The following is a 15,825-nucleotide window of genomic DNA, read 5'->3' on the forward strand; positions in this document are numbered from 1 at the left end:
AAGATTTCTATTTCAATTGAATGCAAGTTATTTATTTATTTTTAAATAATTGTATTTTAGTATCAATTCAAGTGTCCTACTGCTACTGACTGAAGTGGATTTAGTCAGGGGATATTAATAAAATCTGGGAATACATTTCTTACCAAGAATTTTCTTCACCAATGGGTTTGTGAAGGTATCTACTAACATATCCCATATTGGTTTATATTCAACCACCCTAGGGGAATTTTTGACTTCTGATTAAAGTTGGGGTACCCATAACCTTATGCCGAAAAATATTACACATTTTAATTCGGCTTTAAGTAGCATGTGAGGGGTCGGGTTTTTAATGATTCTGAATCCATTGCAAGCATTTGTTTTGCACCAAAACCACTCCTTGGGTTAAAAAACAGGCATAGCCACTTTTCCAGGTCATCACACTTTTATTTCAATTTCCACAACATCAATGTGCGACCATTTCTGACCGAGGCTATGTGATTGATTTTTTTATTTTTCCATTTGTGTTTCTTCATGTCATATGAAAGAAGGGAATCATAGCTTCAAATTGACATATTGGTTGTTCAGTTTTACCCAGCAGGTTTGGAGATACAGTATGGCTTATAGAGTAATGTCTTGCAGAAAACACCGTGTTGAGAAAACAGGCCTGAAAGGTTCACTTCTGTGGACACCTAGCTACATGTTTAAGCTTTTATTTCATATTTGTCAATTTCAGCTCTTCAGACAATTTCAGACACGCTCTAGTATGTGAAGAGTCTGCCTGTGCTATTAACTCATTAACATTTTCACCTCTTGTCTCCATGATTGTCTCTGTATCAAAATTAGTCACAAATAGTGATTTGTATAATCAATACAGTTATTAAATATTCACATTTGCTTGGAACACATTTGCTTTGGAATTTAAACTCATGCACTGGTATTGTTACCCATTTCCAATCCCTTTAACCCATTTTGAGCGGGAACCCCTTTTGGTGTTACATACATTGTTATAATTTAGCTATTGAAAAATAGCAGATCTACAAGCTCATAGCGAGCCACCGAGTGGCGCGCTATGAGCTTGTAGATCAAAGGTGTAAATCAAATGCTTGCAATGGATTCCGAATCATTACAATCCTTAGTTAGGGTACCCCAACTTTCATCAGCTGTCAAAAAATCCCCTAGGGTGGTTGAATATAAACCAATATGGGATGTGTTAGTAGACTAGACATCTTTAAAAACACATCTGTGAACACAATTATTGGTAAGAAATGTATTCCCAGATTTGACATTATTCTGATAATATTCCCAGACTAATTGGAATGTCATTGCATTACAACATACTTGCAATTATAACTGTGTGTGTGTGTGTGTGTGTGTAAACAAAGTTTTGCCGGTCGGTTCCCAGATTGATCCTAATGTTACAGAATGAAAATGTGAAGTGCACATACCCACGAGTTGTTGAATTTCATAGGCCTGACCCAAATAAATAGAATATTCAAAGCTTTGTTTGATGGGCATTGGGCTCCAATGTCACAGACACACTTTTGAGCCGTAGTGAACGAAAATAAAAGCCTTGGTACCGACGCATACACAGGCTAAAAGCTATATGCTAACAACAGTCAACAGACCGGGGGAGGAAGGCTATAGGCTAACGCCAACCCTCTCTTAACTTAATAGCTTGCTGCATCAAGCCACACCAGTCAAAACGGAATCTAAATCCACGTGTTGACTGCTGTAGTAAAACATTCGTAATTGTAAACATGAGCTTAGCCCTGGTGGGCTAACTGTTAGCTAAATGCTATTGCTAATTGAATTACGTCAGAAGTGTGCCCTGTACTGATTTAACTGACAATTCCATAGTACATAATGTTTAATATCATGAATACATAATATATCAGTCTAATTTATTTACACCTACTGTTCTGTGTCGCCGTCAGTGTAAAAGTGTCAAGAAAAACAAATTAAGCAGTTTTAAGTGCGTCTTCTTCATGTGGACACCGTCTGGAAACTGCACAGCTGGGCCGGCTAATGGTCTTCGGTCTCGATCCAGGCCAGGGCTGCTCAGAGCCTTAGAAAAAACAGAGTTCTGCAAACTCCGTTGACTTCATGGGGCCTGCGTAATGGCGGCATGTAGCGCTACTGGGGACGCCGATTAGGGACAGTTTGTGCGCCGGATGTTGACAGACTGCATGGCTCCGTCTTTTTGGCAAATCTAGAACTTCCTGTTTGAGAGCTAGCAAATTTAACAACTTTTTTACGTTATTGAATTACTTATTTTTACACAGAAACATAATGTGTGTCTTCACCATAACTGTAATGTAATAATAATACTAATAATGTAATGTAATAATTATTTAATTTACGACGCTTTATTCTGAAAGCAACCGGATGTCTTAAATTTGCTAGCTCTCAAACAGGAAGTTCTAGATTTGCTAAAAAGACGGAGCCATGCAGTCTGTCAACATCCGGCGCACAAACTGTCCCTAATGAGGCTCTCCATGAGAGCGCAGCTGTGCGCCCGAGCGCTTCCGGGATCACGTGACCGGGCTGTTCCGTGCCCCCTCAATAACGCAACTCTTCTATTATATGGCTCTGGGGCTGCTGGGGTGCCCATGGGGGTGCCTGGAAACCATCGTTGGGGGGGGGGCTGTTTCAAGTCCCGGGGGGGGCTGTTGGGGCTGTTTCAAGTCCCCCTACGTCGCTCAGAAATAGCGGCAATGTCGCATTTTCAGCCCGGTTCGGCCGTCGCTATAGCGAGCTAAAATATACATCCACGCTACACTCATAACAGACTGCGACCAAGCGCTTTATTATAGACGTAGCAGCGATATCGAGCGATCCCCAGTGCTGTCTGGGTCATATAGCATCATTTAAATGCTTCATTTGTAGTTTTAATGTGCAAATGAATCTTTTTTTCAATACTCTAGAGGGTACTCTTATTTTGAAGAGATCGTCCACCGGAAGTCTTATATTTGCTCACTCAGATTTGCCAAAAAAACAGTGCCGTTGTTGTTGCGGTTAGCACTGCAACATGGAGTTTGTTAGCATTTAGCTCTGGTTGTTTTTTATCGTGGTGTGAAATAAAGAGTGCTGCTAAAACGACGTCTCATAATGGAGGTCAAAACTACTCAAATGGAATCTGTACGGCTGAAGATACATGAACACATGACGTCGGTGGGAGAGGATATATTGTGTGTTTTGGACAAACAGCAGCAGAGTGGTGGTGCTGATGTTTGTTGTGTGAAGCTTGATGTCAGAGTGTTTGTGTTGGAGCGTCTCAGTTTGGCTGCTCAGGTCATGGTCAACCTCTTCCAGAGAGAGATGGAGACACTAGAAACTCTGCTGGAGAAACAAAACAAAGTGCTGGACATTGATGTTGATATGGACATCGATCTACACACTGCAGGTATGTGTGTTACACACACACAGACCAACACCACCAAACTACACACTGTAGGTTAGTAAACTCAGTTTAGCTACAGGTAGCATTAAGCTAGCTGAACTGAACTACATTTCCCAGTAGCTTCACGTTTTTCTTTATTGGTAAATCTTGTGTTCAGGTACATAAGAGTAAAACGGATTGTCGTCACCAATTGCGCGTGTGCGTGCGTGTGTGCGTGCGTGTGTGTGTGTGTGTGTGTTTGTGTTTTGATGTGCTCATCAGTGGTATGGCCGACTTGGTACTGTACAATTTACATTTACAATTTAGGCATTTAGCAGATGCTCTTAATCCAGGGCGACTTACATTAGGCAAGAACAAAAGTATGGGAATACATCACATATATAAAATGCATTTATCAAGAAACATGCGTAAGCTAAGAACGTAACTAGAACATATCTATATAATGACACTATACATATTAACTATACATATATACTATACTATGCTATACATATGTACTATGATGTGCTATGACTACATACAATGCAATTATTGTGCTGTCTACATGACATGCTATAAGTCTGTTTCAAATGCTATCTAAGTCTAAAAAGTGCTATCTAAGGGGGTAGGATAAGTGCTACCCCCTGTAGCTGGGGATATTGCTCATGTTATTTTAAAAGGCTTAAAAAGGCATCAGGAACTATTAGGGGACTAACGAATACTGGACAACTCACCCCGGTGAGTTGTCTTCACTTTCTGACATGGCGGGGTGAGTTGTCTGTACTTTCCGCTGGGGTGAGTTCAATTTCGGATCTAACTATCGGTTCCTACAGACGTGCGCAGTTGCGCGCTAATTATTTATTTAGGAGGGGTTCAGTTAATGTTAACATATTTATGGACAATTTGTCAACACAGTTTTACAAATTTCTTCAGAAGTTTAACACACACACACACACACACACACACACACACACACACACACACACACAGCTGTTTTTCGAGAACAAAACTTTGTTTACAATGTTTCTATATTTAAATAAACTACATTACATTTGACCGTACATTTGACTCTTCTGTTATATTCTTGTGAAATAAAGTATTATTGTGCAATATTCAGTAAAGTATATAAAAGAGCTCAAAGGCTACTCGTCAGACAACTCATCCCGAAAGTGAAGACATCTCACCCCTGGCACTGAGTTGTCTGGACATTCGGGGTGAGATGTCCGGACAACTCACTTGGAGGGGCAAAAAGGGTGAGTTGTCTTGTTACCGGACTGAATATATTAGGGCATTTGAACATTGATGCTTGTCAGTCACAATGTGGGACAGGGTCTCATTTTGTGGGATGCTTAAAGTCTTGGAAATGAGGGACTGTCCCACGCAAAGGGAGACATCTGGTCTACGTTCTGTGAGGCCCTCACCGTTTCCATGTGAATCCTGAGTTCTACATGTTTCTCACTGTTCTATTATAGCAGCTGGGTTTACTTTTTATCATTGCTGCCGGGCAGAGAAACCTTATATCTCCATAATTCAGAAGGAGCGAGTGCATTCTCCGACACCGGCAATCAGACGCGGGCGGCACTGCCGGAGGGAGGGGTGGCACCTGCCTGGGAAGGTGGGGGGATTAGTGGAGTTCCGCGGCAGTGTTGGTTTGTTTCGTGGCCAACGCCGCAACTGCCGACAACAGTCACGGCTCACGATATGAGTTGCCAGTTAAAAATCACCCGTGTCTTCCCTGTGAGGTTAGGATTTGGGTGTCGGCGTTGCTGGTTAAAACTCACCCATGGCTCCCGAAACAGCCGTGTCTTCCCTGTGAGGTTAGGGTTTGGGTGTCAGCGTAGCTGGTTAAAACTTTCTGATTCATAATTTAAATTAATTTTGTCTGGTTCAGTTTTATACAGGAGGTGTTTATAAAGTTTAATATGATAAATATATTATACTCCTTTCATGACACATGATCAGCGGCAGCCTTTTTATGAAAGTTGTTAATATCACACCAAATTCCTTATTAAATTATTTATTATATTTCTTTATTCCAGACCAGTGTGTGGAGTCCAGTCTGCAGGTGAAGATCAGTTCTCCAGCCATGACTGTTTCTATTAAACAGGAACCTGAATACCACCTTACACAGGAACCTGAAGACCACCTTAAACAGGAACCTGAATACCACCTTACACAGGAACCTGAAGACCACCTGGATCTCAGTAAGTTTAAATTACTCTGTCTTTATTTGTTTTATTGGTGAAAGTGGGTCGGTACTGAGGGTGTAAAGATGAACCGATATCACCCGGTTATCGATTTTAGCATTAACAATGTGACTACATTGATCGTATTATGAATGGGACGACGGTTCGGCAGTAAAAGTATGAATGGGTTCACTGAAGCTTTGCAGTTAATTCTACTTCAGTATTAACTAACCTGCTGAAGAAGACTCACTGACCTAACATTCAGGTCGTCTCACATCTTCTATGAGAACACTACAATGTAAACAAACGGCCATACAGCACAAAGCGCAGTCAGCGCACCATCAAAGTTCAATTTAGGAAAATGTGGCCAAAGAGTAATCTGTTGATACTTTTTCCAGCCACTACTCCGTACTGAGGTACAAGATCCAAACCTTTTATAGAGTCTTTGTATTTTTTCCTAGACTTTCTGCACATTCTTGTGTGTAAAGAGGAGGTCTCACCTGAAGAGGAGAGGAGCTCCAGTCTGGTCCAGGAGGAACCACAACCTCCACAGATAGAACAAGAGGAGCTACTTCAAAGACCAGAAGAGGCTGGTGGGTCAATGACTGTTTTCAAATACGCAATAAAAATACTGCTTAACTAAATACTGCTTAAAGAAATACTTTTACATTTTGAAATACATTTTAAGTAGGGCTGTTAAATGATTAAACATTTTAACCAGATTAATCTGAGTTTATAAATATATTAATCACGATTAATCAGCATTCAAACTATGTCCAAGATTATGCCATGTTTTACTAGCTCACGATACCACACATGTTGAGCAGCTTGTAGATCAGGTATTTGTGTTACTCCTTGACTTTTTTCAATATAATTTTCATTTTAACCTGATGTTTACATACTATAGATAGATAGATAGATAGATCTTTATTGTCATTGCTTGCACGAAACAATGCAAGTTGAGCTTCACCACTGGCATACAAATAAACGCACTGTAATACATAATACCCAAAGTGCAACGTAATAGTGCAGTGTAATAATAATAGAGTTCAGCAATGCAAAGTTTAATGCATAGTCCAAGTCCAGTACAGTACACGTATAATACTATAGAGGAGGGTCAGGGATGTGGTAGGCGGGGGGCAGGTTGTTCATTCAGCACCCTGGCAGCCTGTGGGTAGAGGCTGTTGGTCAGTCTGCTGGTTCTGGACCGGATAGATCAGTATCTCCTACCAGAGGGCAGACGTGTGCTGGGTGGAACTGGTCCTGTAGGGTGTTATTGGCACAGCGTAGGCAGCGGGAGGTGAAAACTGTGGAGATCTCTGGGAGGCTGGTCCCAATGATCCTCCCTGCAGCCTTGACCACTCTGTGGAGGCCCTCCTTCTCTGCCCTGGTGCAGCTGGAAAACCACACCAGTTGGTGAGCACACTCTACTGCACAGTGGTAGAAGTTGATCATCAGTCTCTGTGGGAGTTTTGCCCATCTAAGTTTCCTTAGAAAGAAAAGGCGTTGCTGTGCATTCCCCACAGCAGAGGTGATGGTGGTCCTCCAGGACAGGTCGTCGGCCATAGTCACGCCCAGAAACTTAAAGTTCGAAACCCTCTCATGAGGAGTGGAGAGTGGCTGAGATGTCCGGAGACCTGCGGAAATCAATGTTGTTACCGTTGTGGACATTGCCTGCCAATATAAATGTGTGTGGGACACTGATGTGTAGGCTGGGAGGCATAATACTACCTACAATAAAGAATGAAGTTTGAATCCTGACGGTTGAGTCTTGCATCTTCCTCATCTGTTTAATTACTTATAGTATCATCACAACTTCCATACACACACACACATACACACACACACACACACCAGGGAGGAGGGCTAGTACAGTACAGTGCAGTACAGTACAGTACAGTACTACAGCACGAGTACAGTACAGCACCACTCAGTTCAGATGGGTAACAGTTTGGACAAAAAAAAATCACCTGACAGCAACACTATTATACCTACTTGTGTTATCTATTTCAGGATCATTAATCTGTTATCAAACTGATATTGCTTGCTACTAGATGTGCTTTAATTTTGTTCTTTAATTTTTAAGTGATGCAGCCACTCCAATGCACAGCAATGTGTGTCCCTGACTCCCTGGCTGGGTCTGTGTCTGTCTGTCCAAGCACGGAAATAGCGTTATAGCATTGTTGACTACCAAGTGTCACTGTTGCGCAGCCGTAACACACACATACACATACACACCAGGGAGGGCGGCTTGTACAGTACAATACTACAGCACGAGTACAGTACAGCGCCACTCGGTCCAGACGGGTCTGATTTTGCTGTTTATAACACATGAACAACCTTATATTAAAGTTGTTACTAATGTCACCTTCATTCCAGACCAGTGTGTGGAGTCCAGTCTGCAGGTGAAGATCAGTTCTCCAGCCACGACTGTTTCTATTAAACAGGAACCTGAAGACCACCTTAAACAGGAACCTGAAGACCACCTGGATCTCGGTAAGTTTAAATCACTTTATTTGTTTTATTTGTTAAAGTGGGTCGGTACTGAGAGTGTAAAGATGAACCGATATTAATCGACAGTAAAAGTATTAATGGGTTCACATAAGGCTTTGCAGTTCATTCTACTTCAGTACCAGTAAGACGCCTGAGGGCGAGAAGCGACCTCAGGTCGCGTGCACGCATCCGCCTGGGTGACAGCAGACTGCTGGGCAAGCGCTGACACTTTGGTATGGGGGGTAAGATCCTAATTTTCAGGGCCTTTTAAGAACTCTAGTCTCCACCGGCTGCCAGGCACGGCTGCACTAATAACTTTGGGGCAGGCCCGTCTAGTTTAAATGGACAGGTATCAGTCAAAAGGGAGACATCGAAGAGGAAGGATGGATGGGGAAGGATCAACATATGGCATGTCGGAACAGGTCAGCTCCATATATGGAGAGGTTTGGGGTTGAGGTTTGAGGTCAGAGTTGCTGACCAATATTGATGACATCAGGGATCTCCATATATGGGCTTAATATTGATGACACCAGGGATCTCCATCCCTGATGATGTCACGTGATATCACACGTTCTCTCACCCCGACCACCATATATGGTGCCGACACACCAACTGACGGGAAATGTGCGATTCCATAGTTAACAACTAACCTGCTGGAGAAGACCTAACATTCAACTCGTCTCACATCTTCTATGAGAACGCTATAATGCAAACAAACGGCCACACTATTTACAGCATTGGTTCCCAACGTTTTTATACTGACACCACCACCTCAGAAAATCTTTGGCACTCCAAGTATTTTAACTGATGTTAAAATACAGGAGCGTAGACCTGCCCTTTTTGTTCCATTCCTAAGCCAATAATGCTGCTGCTCTGACAAAATTATGTTTAATCTAGTCAGCACAACTGATGATATTTTGTAATGTGATTAATCCGTTCTCAAATCTTCTATTAACCCATTCAGGCCTGACGTCGAAATTTAAAAAAAAAAGGTTTCTAAATCATGACAATTTTCGGAAAGATTTGAGGCACATTTTAACAATTTTTCAAAAATAGCAGACCTACAAGTTCATAGCGCGCCACTCGGTGGCGCGCTATGAGCTTGTAGATCTGCTATTTTTCAATAGCTAAATTATAACATAATGTTTAAAACGCTAACGTGACATGGATGCGTTCCAGGTATCAATGGATTAACGGCTAGGTGTGCTGTCATGCTCATTTCAACCAGAAGAACTACCTGTAGTAATGTAAATATTACATTCCACTTTTGTCTTTTTCTCCTTTTTTGGGCGACTCCTCTGTGTACCACCAGAGGGGGCTCAAGTACCACCAGTGGTACTAGTACCAGTTTTTGGGGACCTCTGATTTACAGCACAGAGCGCAGTCAGCGCACCATCAAAGTTGAATTTTGGAAAATGTGGCCAAAAAGTAATCTGTTGATACTTTTTCCAGCCACTACTCTGCATTGAGGTACAAGATTCAAACCTTGATAGTCTCTTTGTATTTTTCCATAGACTTTCTGAATGTTCCTGTGTGTAAAGAGGAGGTTCCACCTGGAGAGAAGAGGAGCTCCAGTCGGGTCCAGGAGGAACCACATCCTCCACAGATTAAAGATGAACAAGAGGAGCTACTTCAAAGACCAGAAGAGGCTGGTGGGTCAATGACTGTTGACATTTTTCAAATGGGTATTAAAAAATACTGCTTTAAGAAATACTTACTAGCTCTACTCATTTTGAGTAGGGCTGTCAAACGAATAAACATTTTAATCAGATGCATCTCAGTTTAAAAATGTATTAATCACGATTAATCAGCATTCAAACTATGTACAAGATTATGCCATGTTTTACAAGCTCACGATGCCACATGTTTTGAGCATCTTGTAGATTGGCTATTTGTTACTTTTTGACTTTTCTTTCCCTTTTACTAATTCAATATACAATGTATGTTCACCTGATGTTCAAATCAGGATGGGGACAATTATTTTAGCACTCGAACAACTAGTGACTGCTCCTTTATACTGAACAAGACACTAGACTTGGTAAAGTTTGATTTGAATATGTAGTATAATGAAAGGTCTTTCTACTGGTGATTTCCACAGAGCACCACAGGGAGAGGTCTACAGTGTCTAGAGAGATGGCCTCCAAAAGACATTCAACGTTGTCAGAGGAGCAGCCAGAGATGGACCAGAGACATGGACTGTTTGATGCAAGGATGCAACCTGTAGTACAATTGTACAAGATAGGTATGTAGTGTTTTATTTACTGTGGTTTAAACCTGTAGTAAAGTTGAATACAATTTACAATTTAGGCATTTAGCAGATGCTCTTAATCCAGAGTGATTTACAGTAAGCAAGAACAAAACATGGTAATGCATCAAATACATAAAAACAATTCACCTTTAGCAAAGCCCTCTCCCACTTAGACACTCCCACTTGGACACTTTCCAGCCAGGCTCATTCATTCCAATGTAAATATGATGCATTTTACACATAGACCTTCAAAATCTCTTCCAAATCCGTCAACAAGGCCTGCCATATGCACTGAAAAATATGTGTGCGACATTTATTTTTTAAAACAATGTTTTATCATATAGGGAAACTATTGGTGGAGAGCTTTGTCTAACCCATGTTATGCTTAGCTGTGAGTGGACCATAGCAGTTTGGGGAGGGGCTTAGCTATAGGCCAATTGTCTTCAAGAATCATACGTAAGCTAAGAACAGTGGAATATCTATACAATGAAACTATGTGTATACACTATAGAGTGCAATGTCAACATAAAATGCTATCTAAGTTATGTCATTTTTGTTTTTCCTTTTAGATATTTGTGGGTCTTTTCTGCCTTTATTGATAGATTTACAGTAGGTAGACAGGAAACAGGGAGAGGGATGGGGGAAGACAGACAGTAAAGTTTGTCGGGATCGGGACTCGAACCCGCGGCACACTGTCATGCTGGATTACCAGCCAAGGTGCCTGGACCGCTAAGCCTGCCCAGGCCCATTCCATAGTTTTGGAGCCAGAAGGGAGAAGAGTTTGGGATGTGTGGAACGCTGTCCCGGCATTTTTAGTGAACTTCCACCTTCCCTGCGTTGACTGATCTTAGCACGCTGGGATGGTTTGTAGGGTCCGATAACAAGAATACAAGAACGCAAACCCCCCAAAAACATGCTCACTCCAGGTGTGGTAGGCTACTTAGGTGTGTAATCATGAGTCATAATTTGCAAGCAGTGGTTTTTGAAATGCAAGATAACACACATCACAAAATTCCAGCCACCAGACCACAAACATATCAATAACGCAAAGGCTATACTAGTGCAGCACCATATCAACATCATTCAAAACGAGGCGTTTAAGTGTAAATGACAAATATGCTACATTTGATAATATGCCGTCTCGTTCTTACAACTGTGTTGCATTACCTCAAACGACAGTCATGACCGAACTGAAGAAGTTCTGAAGACAGTGTCGCTCTGCCGAAAGATAAAGTCCACAGTGTGTCTCATCACAACGCACTGTGAGCTTGCTTGTAGGTCAGATACTTTCAGCGAGCAAACGCCGCCATAAGGCAAAATATAATGCCTGAAGTGTAAAGCCAAATGTATCCTTTGCACCGAAAATAGTCGCTCTACAAGCTAATCTGGATGTCTTTTTGAATACATTGCAAGGCCTTTGCTCCTAGACCATAAGGGTCGTAACACATTGTATTTTTTTTTGTAGACTTTCTGCACGTCCCTGTGTGTAAAGAGGGGGTTCCACCTGAAGAGGAGAGGAGCTCCAGTCTGGTCCAGGAGGAACCACAAGCTCCAGAGATTAAAGATGAACATGAGGAGCTATTTCACACAACAGAAGAGGCTGGTGGACAAAGGTTAACATTACTAGCAGTGAATAGCGAAGATGATGATGAAAACGGAGACACAGAGCCTGTAGCCGGGACCTCAACTGTACACATGAAAGCACAAGCTGATGTAGAGGACTGTGGAACATCACAACCAACTAGTGACAACCAGCTCCTCTCTTCACACTGTTCTGAATCTGACACTGAAGACAGTGATGATTGGGAGGAGACTAGGGGAGATCAGTCAGCTTTAAACACACTGAAATCACAAAACACACAAAATGTGGGAGGACAGCACAAGCTGTCCCAGGACCTGAAATCATCTAAACAAACTGACTCCATGACGAGTCACACAGGGAAGAAAAGTTTTAATTGTACAGTGTGTGGCAAAATGTTTAATCTAAAGGGGAATTTAAAATCACACATGATGACTCATACAGGCGAAAAGCCCTTCTCTTGTACAGTTTGTGGTACAGGCTTTACTCAGGCGGGTACTCTAAAAACCCACATGATAACTCATACAGGCAAATGGCCATTTTCTTGTACAGTATGTGGTAAAGGCTGTGTTACCACAAGTATTCTAAAATCACACATGACGATTCATACAGGCGAAAAGCCCTTCTCTTGTACAGTATGTGGTACACGCTCTACTCAGGCGTGTAACCTAAAATCACATATGATGACTCATACAGGCGAAAGGCCATTTTCTTGTACAGTATGTGGTAAAAGCTGTGCTCACAAGGGTGATCTAAAAAGACACATGATGACTCATACAGGCGAAAAGCCATTTTCTTGTACAGTATGTGGTAAAAGCTGTGCTCACAAGGGTGATCTAAAAAGACACATGATGACTCATACAGGTGAAAAGCCATTTTCTTGTACAGTATGTGGTAAAGGCTGTGTTTCCAAAAGTCATCTAAAAAGACACATGATGACTCATACAGGCGAAAAGCCTTTCTCTTGTACAGTTTGTGGTACAGGCTTTACTCAGGCGGGTACTCTAAAAACACACATGATGATTCATACAGGCGAAAAGCCTCTCTCCTGTACAGTATGTGGTACAGGCTTTACTCAGGCGGGTAATCTAAAAACACACATGATGACTCATACAGGCGAAAAGCCCTTCTCCTGTACAGTATGTGGTACAGGCTTTACTCAGGCGGGTACTCTAAAAGCACACATGATGACTCATACAGGCGAAAGGCCATTTCCTTGTACAGTATGTGGTAAAGGCTGTGTTGCCACAAGTGATCTTAAAAGACACATGATGACTCATACAGGCGAAAAGCCTTTATCTTGTACAGTTTGTGGTACAGGCTTTATTCAGGCGGGTAATCTAAAAACACACATGATGACTCATACAGGTGAAAGGCCCTTCTCTTGTACAGTTTGTGGTACAGGCTTTACTCAGGCGGGTGCTCTAAAAATCCACATGATGACTCATACAGGCAAAAAGCCATGTTCTTGTACAGTATGTGGTAAAGGCTGTGTTACCACAAGTCATCTAAAATCACACATGATGACTCATACAGGGGAAAAGCCCTTTACTTGTAACGTGTGTGGTAAAGGCTTTGCTAGGAGTGGTCATCTAAAAAGACACATGAGGACTCATGAAAGGGAGGAAACCCTTTAGTTGCAGTTGGTGCCAAATGCTTGGGTCAAAATGCACATCTGAGGATAATGAGGAGGAATCATACAGGGAAGAAGTGGTTAGTTGTAATAGTAATAAATGCACATTTTCCCCATGAACCCATTTGAGTTGACACATGATATAACATCATTCATTCTATTCCAGGATGACAATGACAGATGATAGATACTAAAGCAGTGGAATCACATAATCTGACAATAGAGCGTCAAAGTCCCGCCCCTTTCAGAACGAAGAGGGCACCAGAAGAGAAGTTCCGATTAATTTCCCCATAGACATATCAAAACATATTTATTTAAAGACCTTTTAAGCCTCGGAAAAAAGCCAACTCAGATTGTCACAAATCATGACAATGACAAAAAATGTTGGTCCGGACAAATCATTAGAAATAATAAAAACTCAAAGTGTTACCCTCCCCTTTTTTTCTTCTAATTTGTTTGGCCCAATTCTTTTTTGTTTATTGTTATTTGTCACCATCCGAATTTAAAGACCACCACAATTTAGTTTCTTGTTATCTTTTTGTATGTAAAACCTATATAAACATGGCAGAGAAAGTTTTTGTCTTTGGTAGATTATTTCTCTATGGTAAGACTGTTTAATTATACCGTTGGATGTTTCAGACGTTATACCTTTATACGTTTGGAAACTCAAAACAATTCAATGGCAACAGAAGCTTTGGCATTGGCAGAGATTTGTCATATTTGTTGTGGGTGTATCCCACACATACTAGCATGTTCATTGTCAGCGAGTAGATTCATAAACCAAGTGTGATGCTATGTTAACACATTTTCCTGCACATTAGATTTGTTTCTTCAGTATTTTGTTTCTTTCTGTTTTCTTTTTTTTCAGGATTTGGAAAGTGAAAGTGGTTAAATGTGTCTGTGTTTTATAAATATTGAACCACTGTTAAAAGTACTAACAAGAGCTTGTGACTAAATAAATAACTATTTTGCGTCTGTTGGAATGAAGGTTCTTTCATATTCTGCAAACTGCCTACAACTGCTACAGTTTTTCTCATTTTTATTTTATTTTTCCTTTAACCTGTACTACCTATACTCAAGGTATTATTATTATTATTTTAATTACATCCATTATTATTATGTTATTATTATTGTTATAATTATTTGTCCGATGGGGCAAAGATCCCTTATTGTTCGTACAGCAACGCAGATCGGCTGAGGCTGCCAAAACTTGCAGTTCTGGCTTAACTGTGCAGTCGTTTTTTGCTATACTTGGCAATATGGTAGAGGGCTATGCTACTTTAAAACGGTGAGGCCCACAACCATTTGCCAAAGGGTGGCGCTTTAGCACTCAAGTGAAAATTCGAATATAAAAAAGGTATAGCCCATGAACCTGACAGTCAGCGGACTCCCTCTTTACCAAGCATTTCCACCTTGTAGGGTCTGCCTCGCGTAGAACATATACGCCCGTTTAATCTAACGTGATGATGTTTATGGTCGCTATCGGAACACGTTACCAACATGTTTCAAATGGACAGATCTACAAGATCTGTGCACCGCGTTACACTTGTAGATCAGCTTATTTTGGCAAGCAAGCCCCTATACGATGGATCCACTTGTTAATAAAGTAGCAATCTGTAGGATATCCTTTTTCTCACGTATGAGAAATAAGTTAATTGATTTAAGTTTGACCTCAAGACTAAAGGCTAATACAACTTGGCAAGAATAGTATAAAAGCCATTTATATTGAACAATTGCTCACTCATTCCCCTTTGCAGATGTAGTGTTTCGCAGGTAGCGGGGATTGAACCCCATTCTCCCACTCGCCAGACCGACACACAACCTGTTGTGCCAACAGGGCTGAGCCTGATTGGCAGGGCTGTTGTGGGCCGGGTCTTGATATCTTTCATCAGAGCTTATGATTATTATTTGATTAATAACATATCACTGTCGTATGTCGGAATGACTGGGGAAATGGATCAAATCTGCACACACAACACAGCTATAATTTATTTGTCAGATGGTAAGTCCACTGATGCGTTCTTGTGATGATATGTCGTCATGAAATATTAAATGATTCACGGGACATTTGGAGTTACCGAGGCATGCATGTCTGGCGTTCATGTTGTGATCAATATTCAGTAGCCTACAGTATAGCCCTATTGGCCCCACAGCTGATCAGCCTACGTTTTAAGCCATGCTCTGCAAGCCAGCTCTCCTCCAAAGGTGATATATGAGCAGGCTGCCTCATTGGGAACAGATGCACGACCATTTTGTCGTGGTATTTATAGTCACACATTCTACAAGCTTTGAACTGAGCAGATTGAGCAGATTGGCCAAAACATCTTT

The 15,825-nt window shown here is 41.4% G+C and overlaps 1 protein-coding gene across 1 annotated transcript; it reads left to right on the top strand.

Moving 5' to 3' along the window:
- The first annotated feature begins 2,981 nt into the window (after positions 1–2,981).
- On the top strand, positions 2,982–14,464 carry LOC306919324 (uncharacterized protein). Its single transcript, XM_079532122.1, has 7 exons — positions 2,982–3,382; positions 5,398–5,562; positions 6,006–6,137; positions 7,924–8,040; positions 9,552–9,689; positions 10,136–10,279; positions 11,751–14,464. The coding sequence occupies exons 1-7, from the start codon at positions 3,088–3,090 to the stop codon at positions 13,499–13,501; spliced, it is 2,742 nt and encodes a 913-aa protein (XP_079388248.1). The 5' UTR covers positions 2,982–3,087; the 3' UTR covers positions 13,502–14,464.
- Positions 14,465–15,825: the final 1,361 nt, after the last annotated feature.

The sequence above is a fragment of the Electrona antarctica genome (assembly GCF_951216825.1).
Source record: "Electrona antarctica genome assembly, contig: scaffold_25, whole genome shotgun sequence".
In the NCBI taxonomy this organism is placed as follows: domain Eukaryota; kingdom Metazoa; phylum Chordata; class Actinopteri; order Myctophiformes; family Myctophidae; genus Electrona; species Electrona antarctica.

What these genes read in the sequence shown, in the direction of transcription:
- LOC306919324 (XM_079532122.1), top strand. Translation starts at nt 3,088, where the DNA reads ATGGAGGTCAAAACTACTCAAATGGAATCTGTACGGCTGAAGATACAT. An exon ending in CATCGATCTACACACTGCAG is followed by an intron (nt 3,383 to 5,397) that starts GTATGTGTGTTA and finishes TCTTTATTCCAG; the next exon opens with ACCAGTGTGTGGAGTCCAGT. An exon ending in AGTACAATTGTACAAGATAG is followed by an intron (nt 10,280 to 11,750) that starts GTATGTAGTGTT and finishes TTTTTTTTGTAG; the next exon opens with ACTTTCTGCACGTCCCTGTG.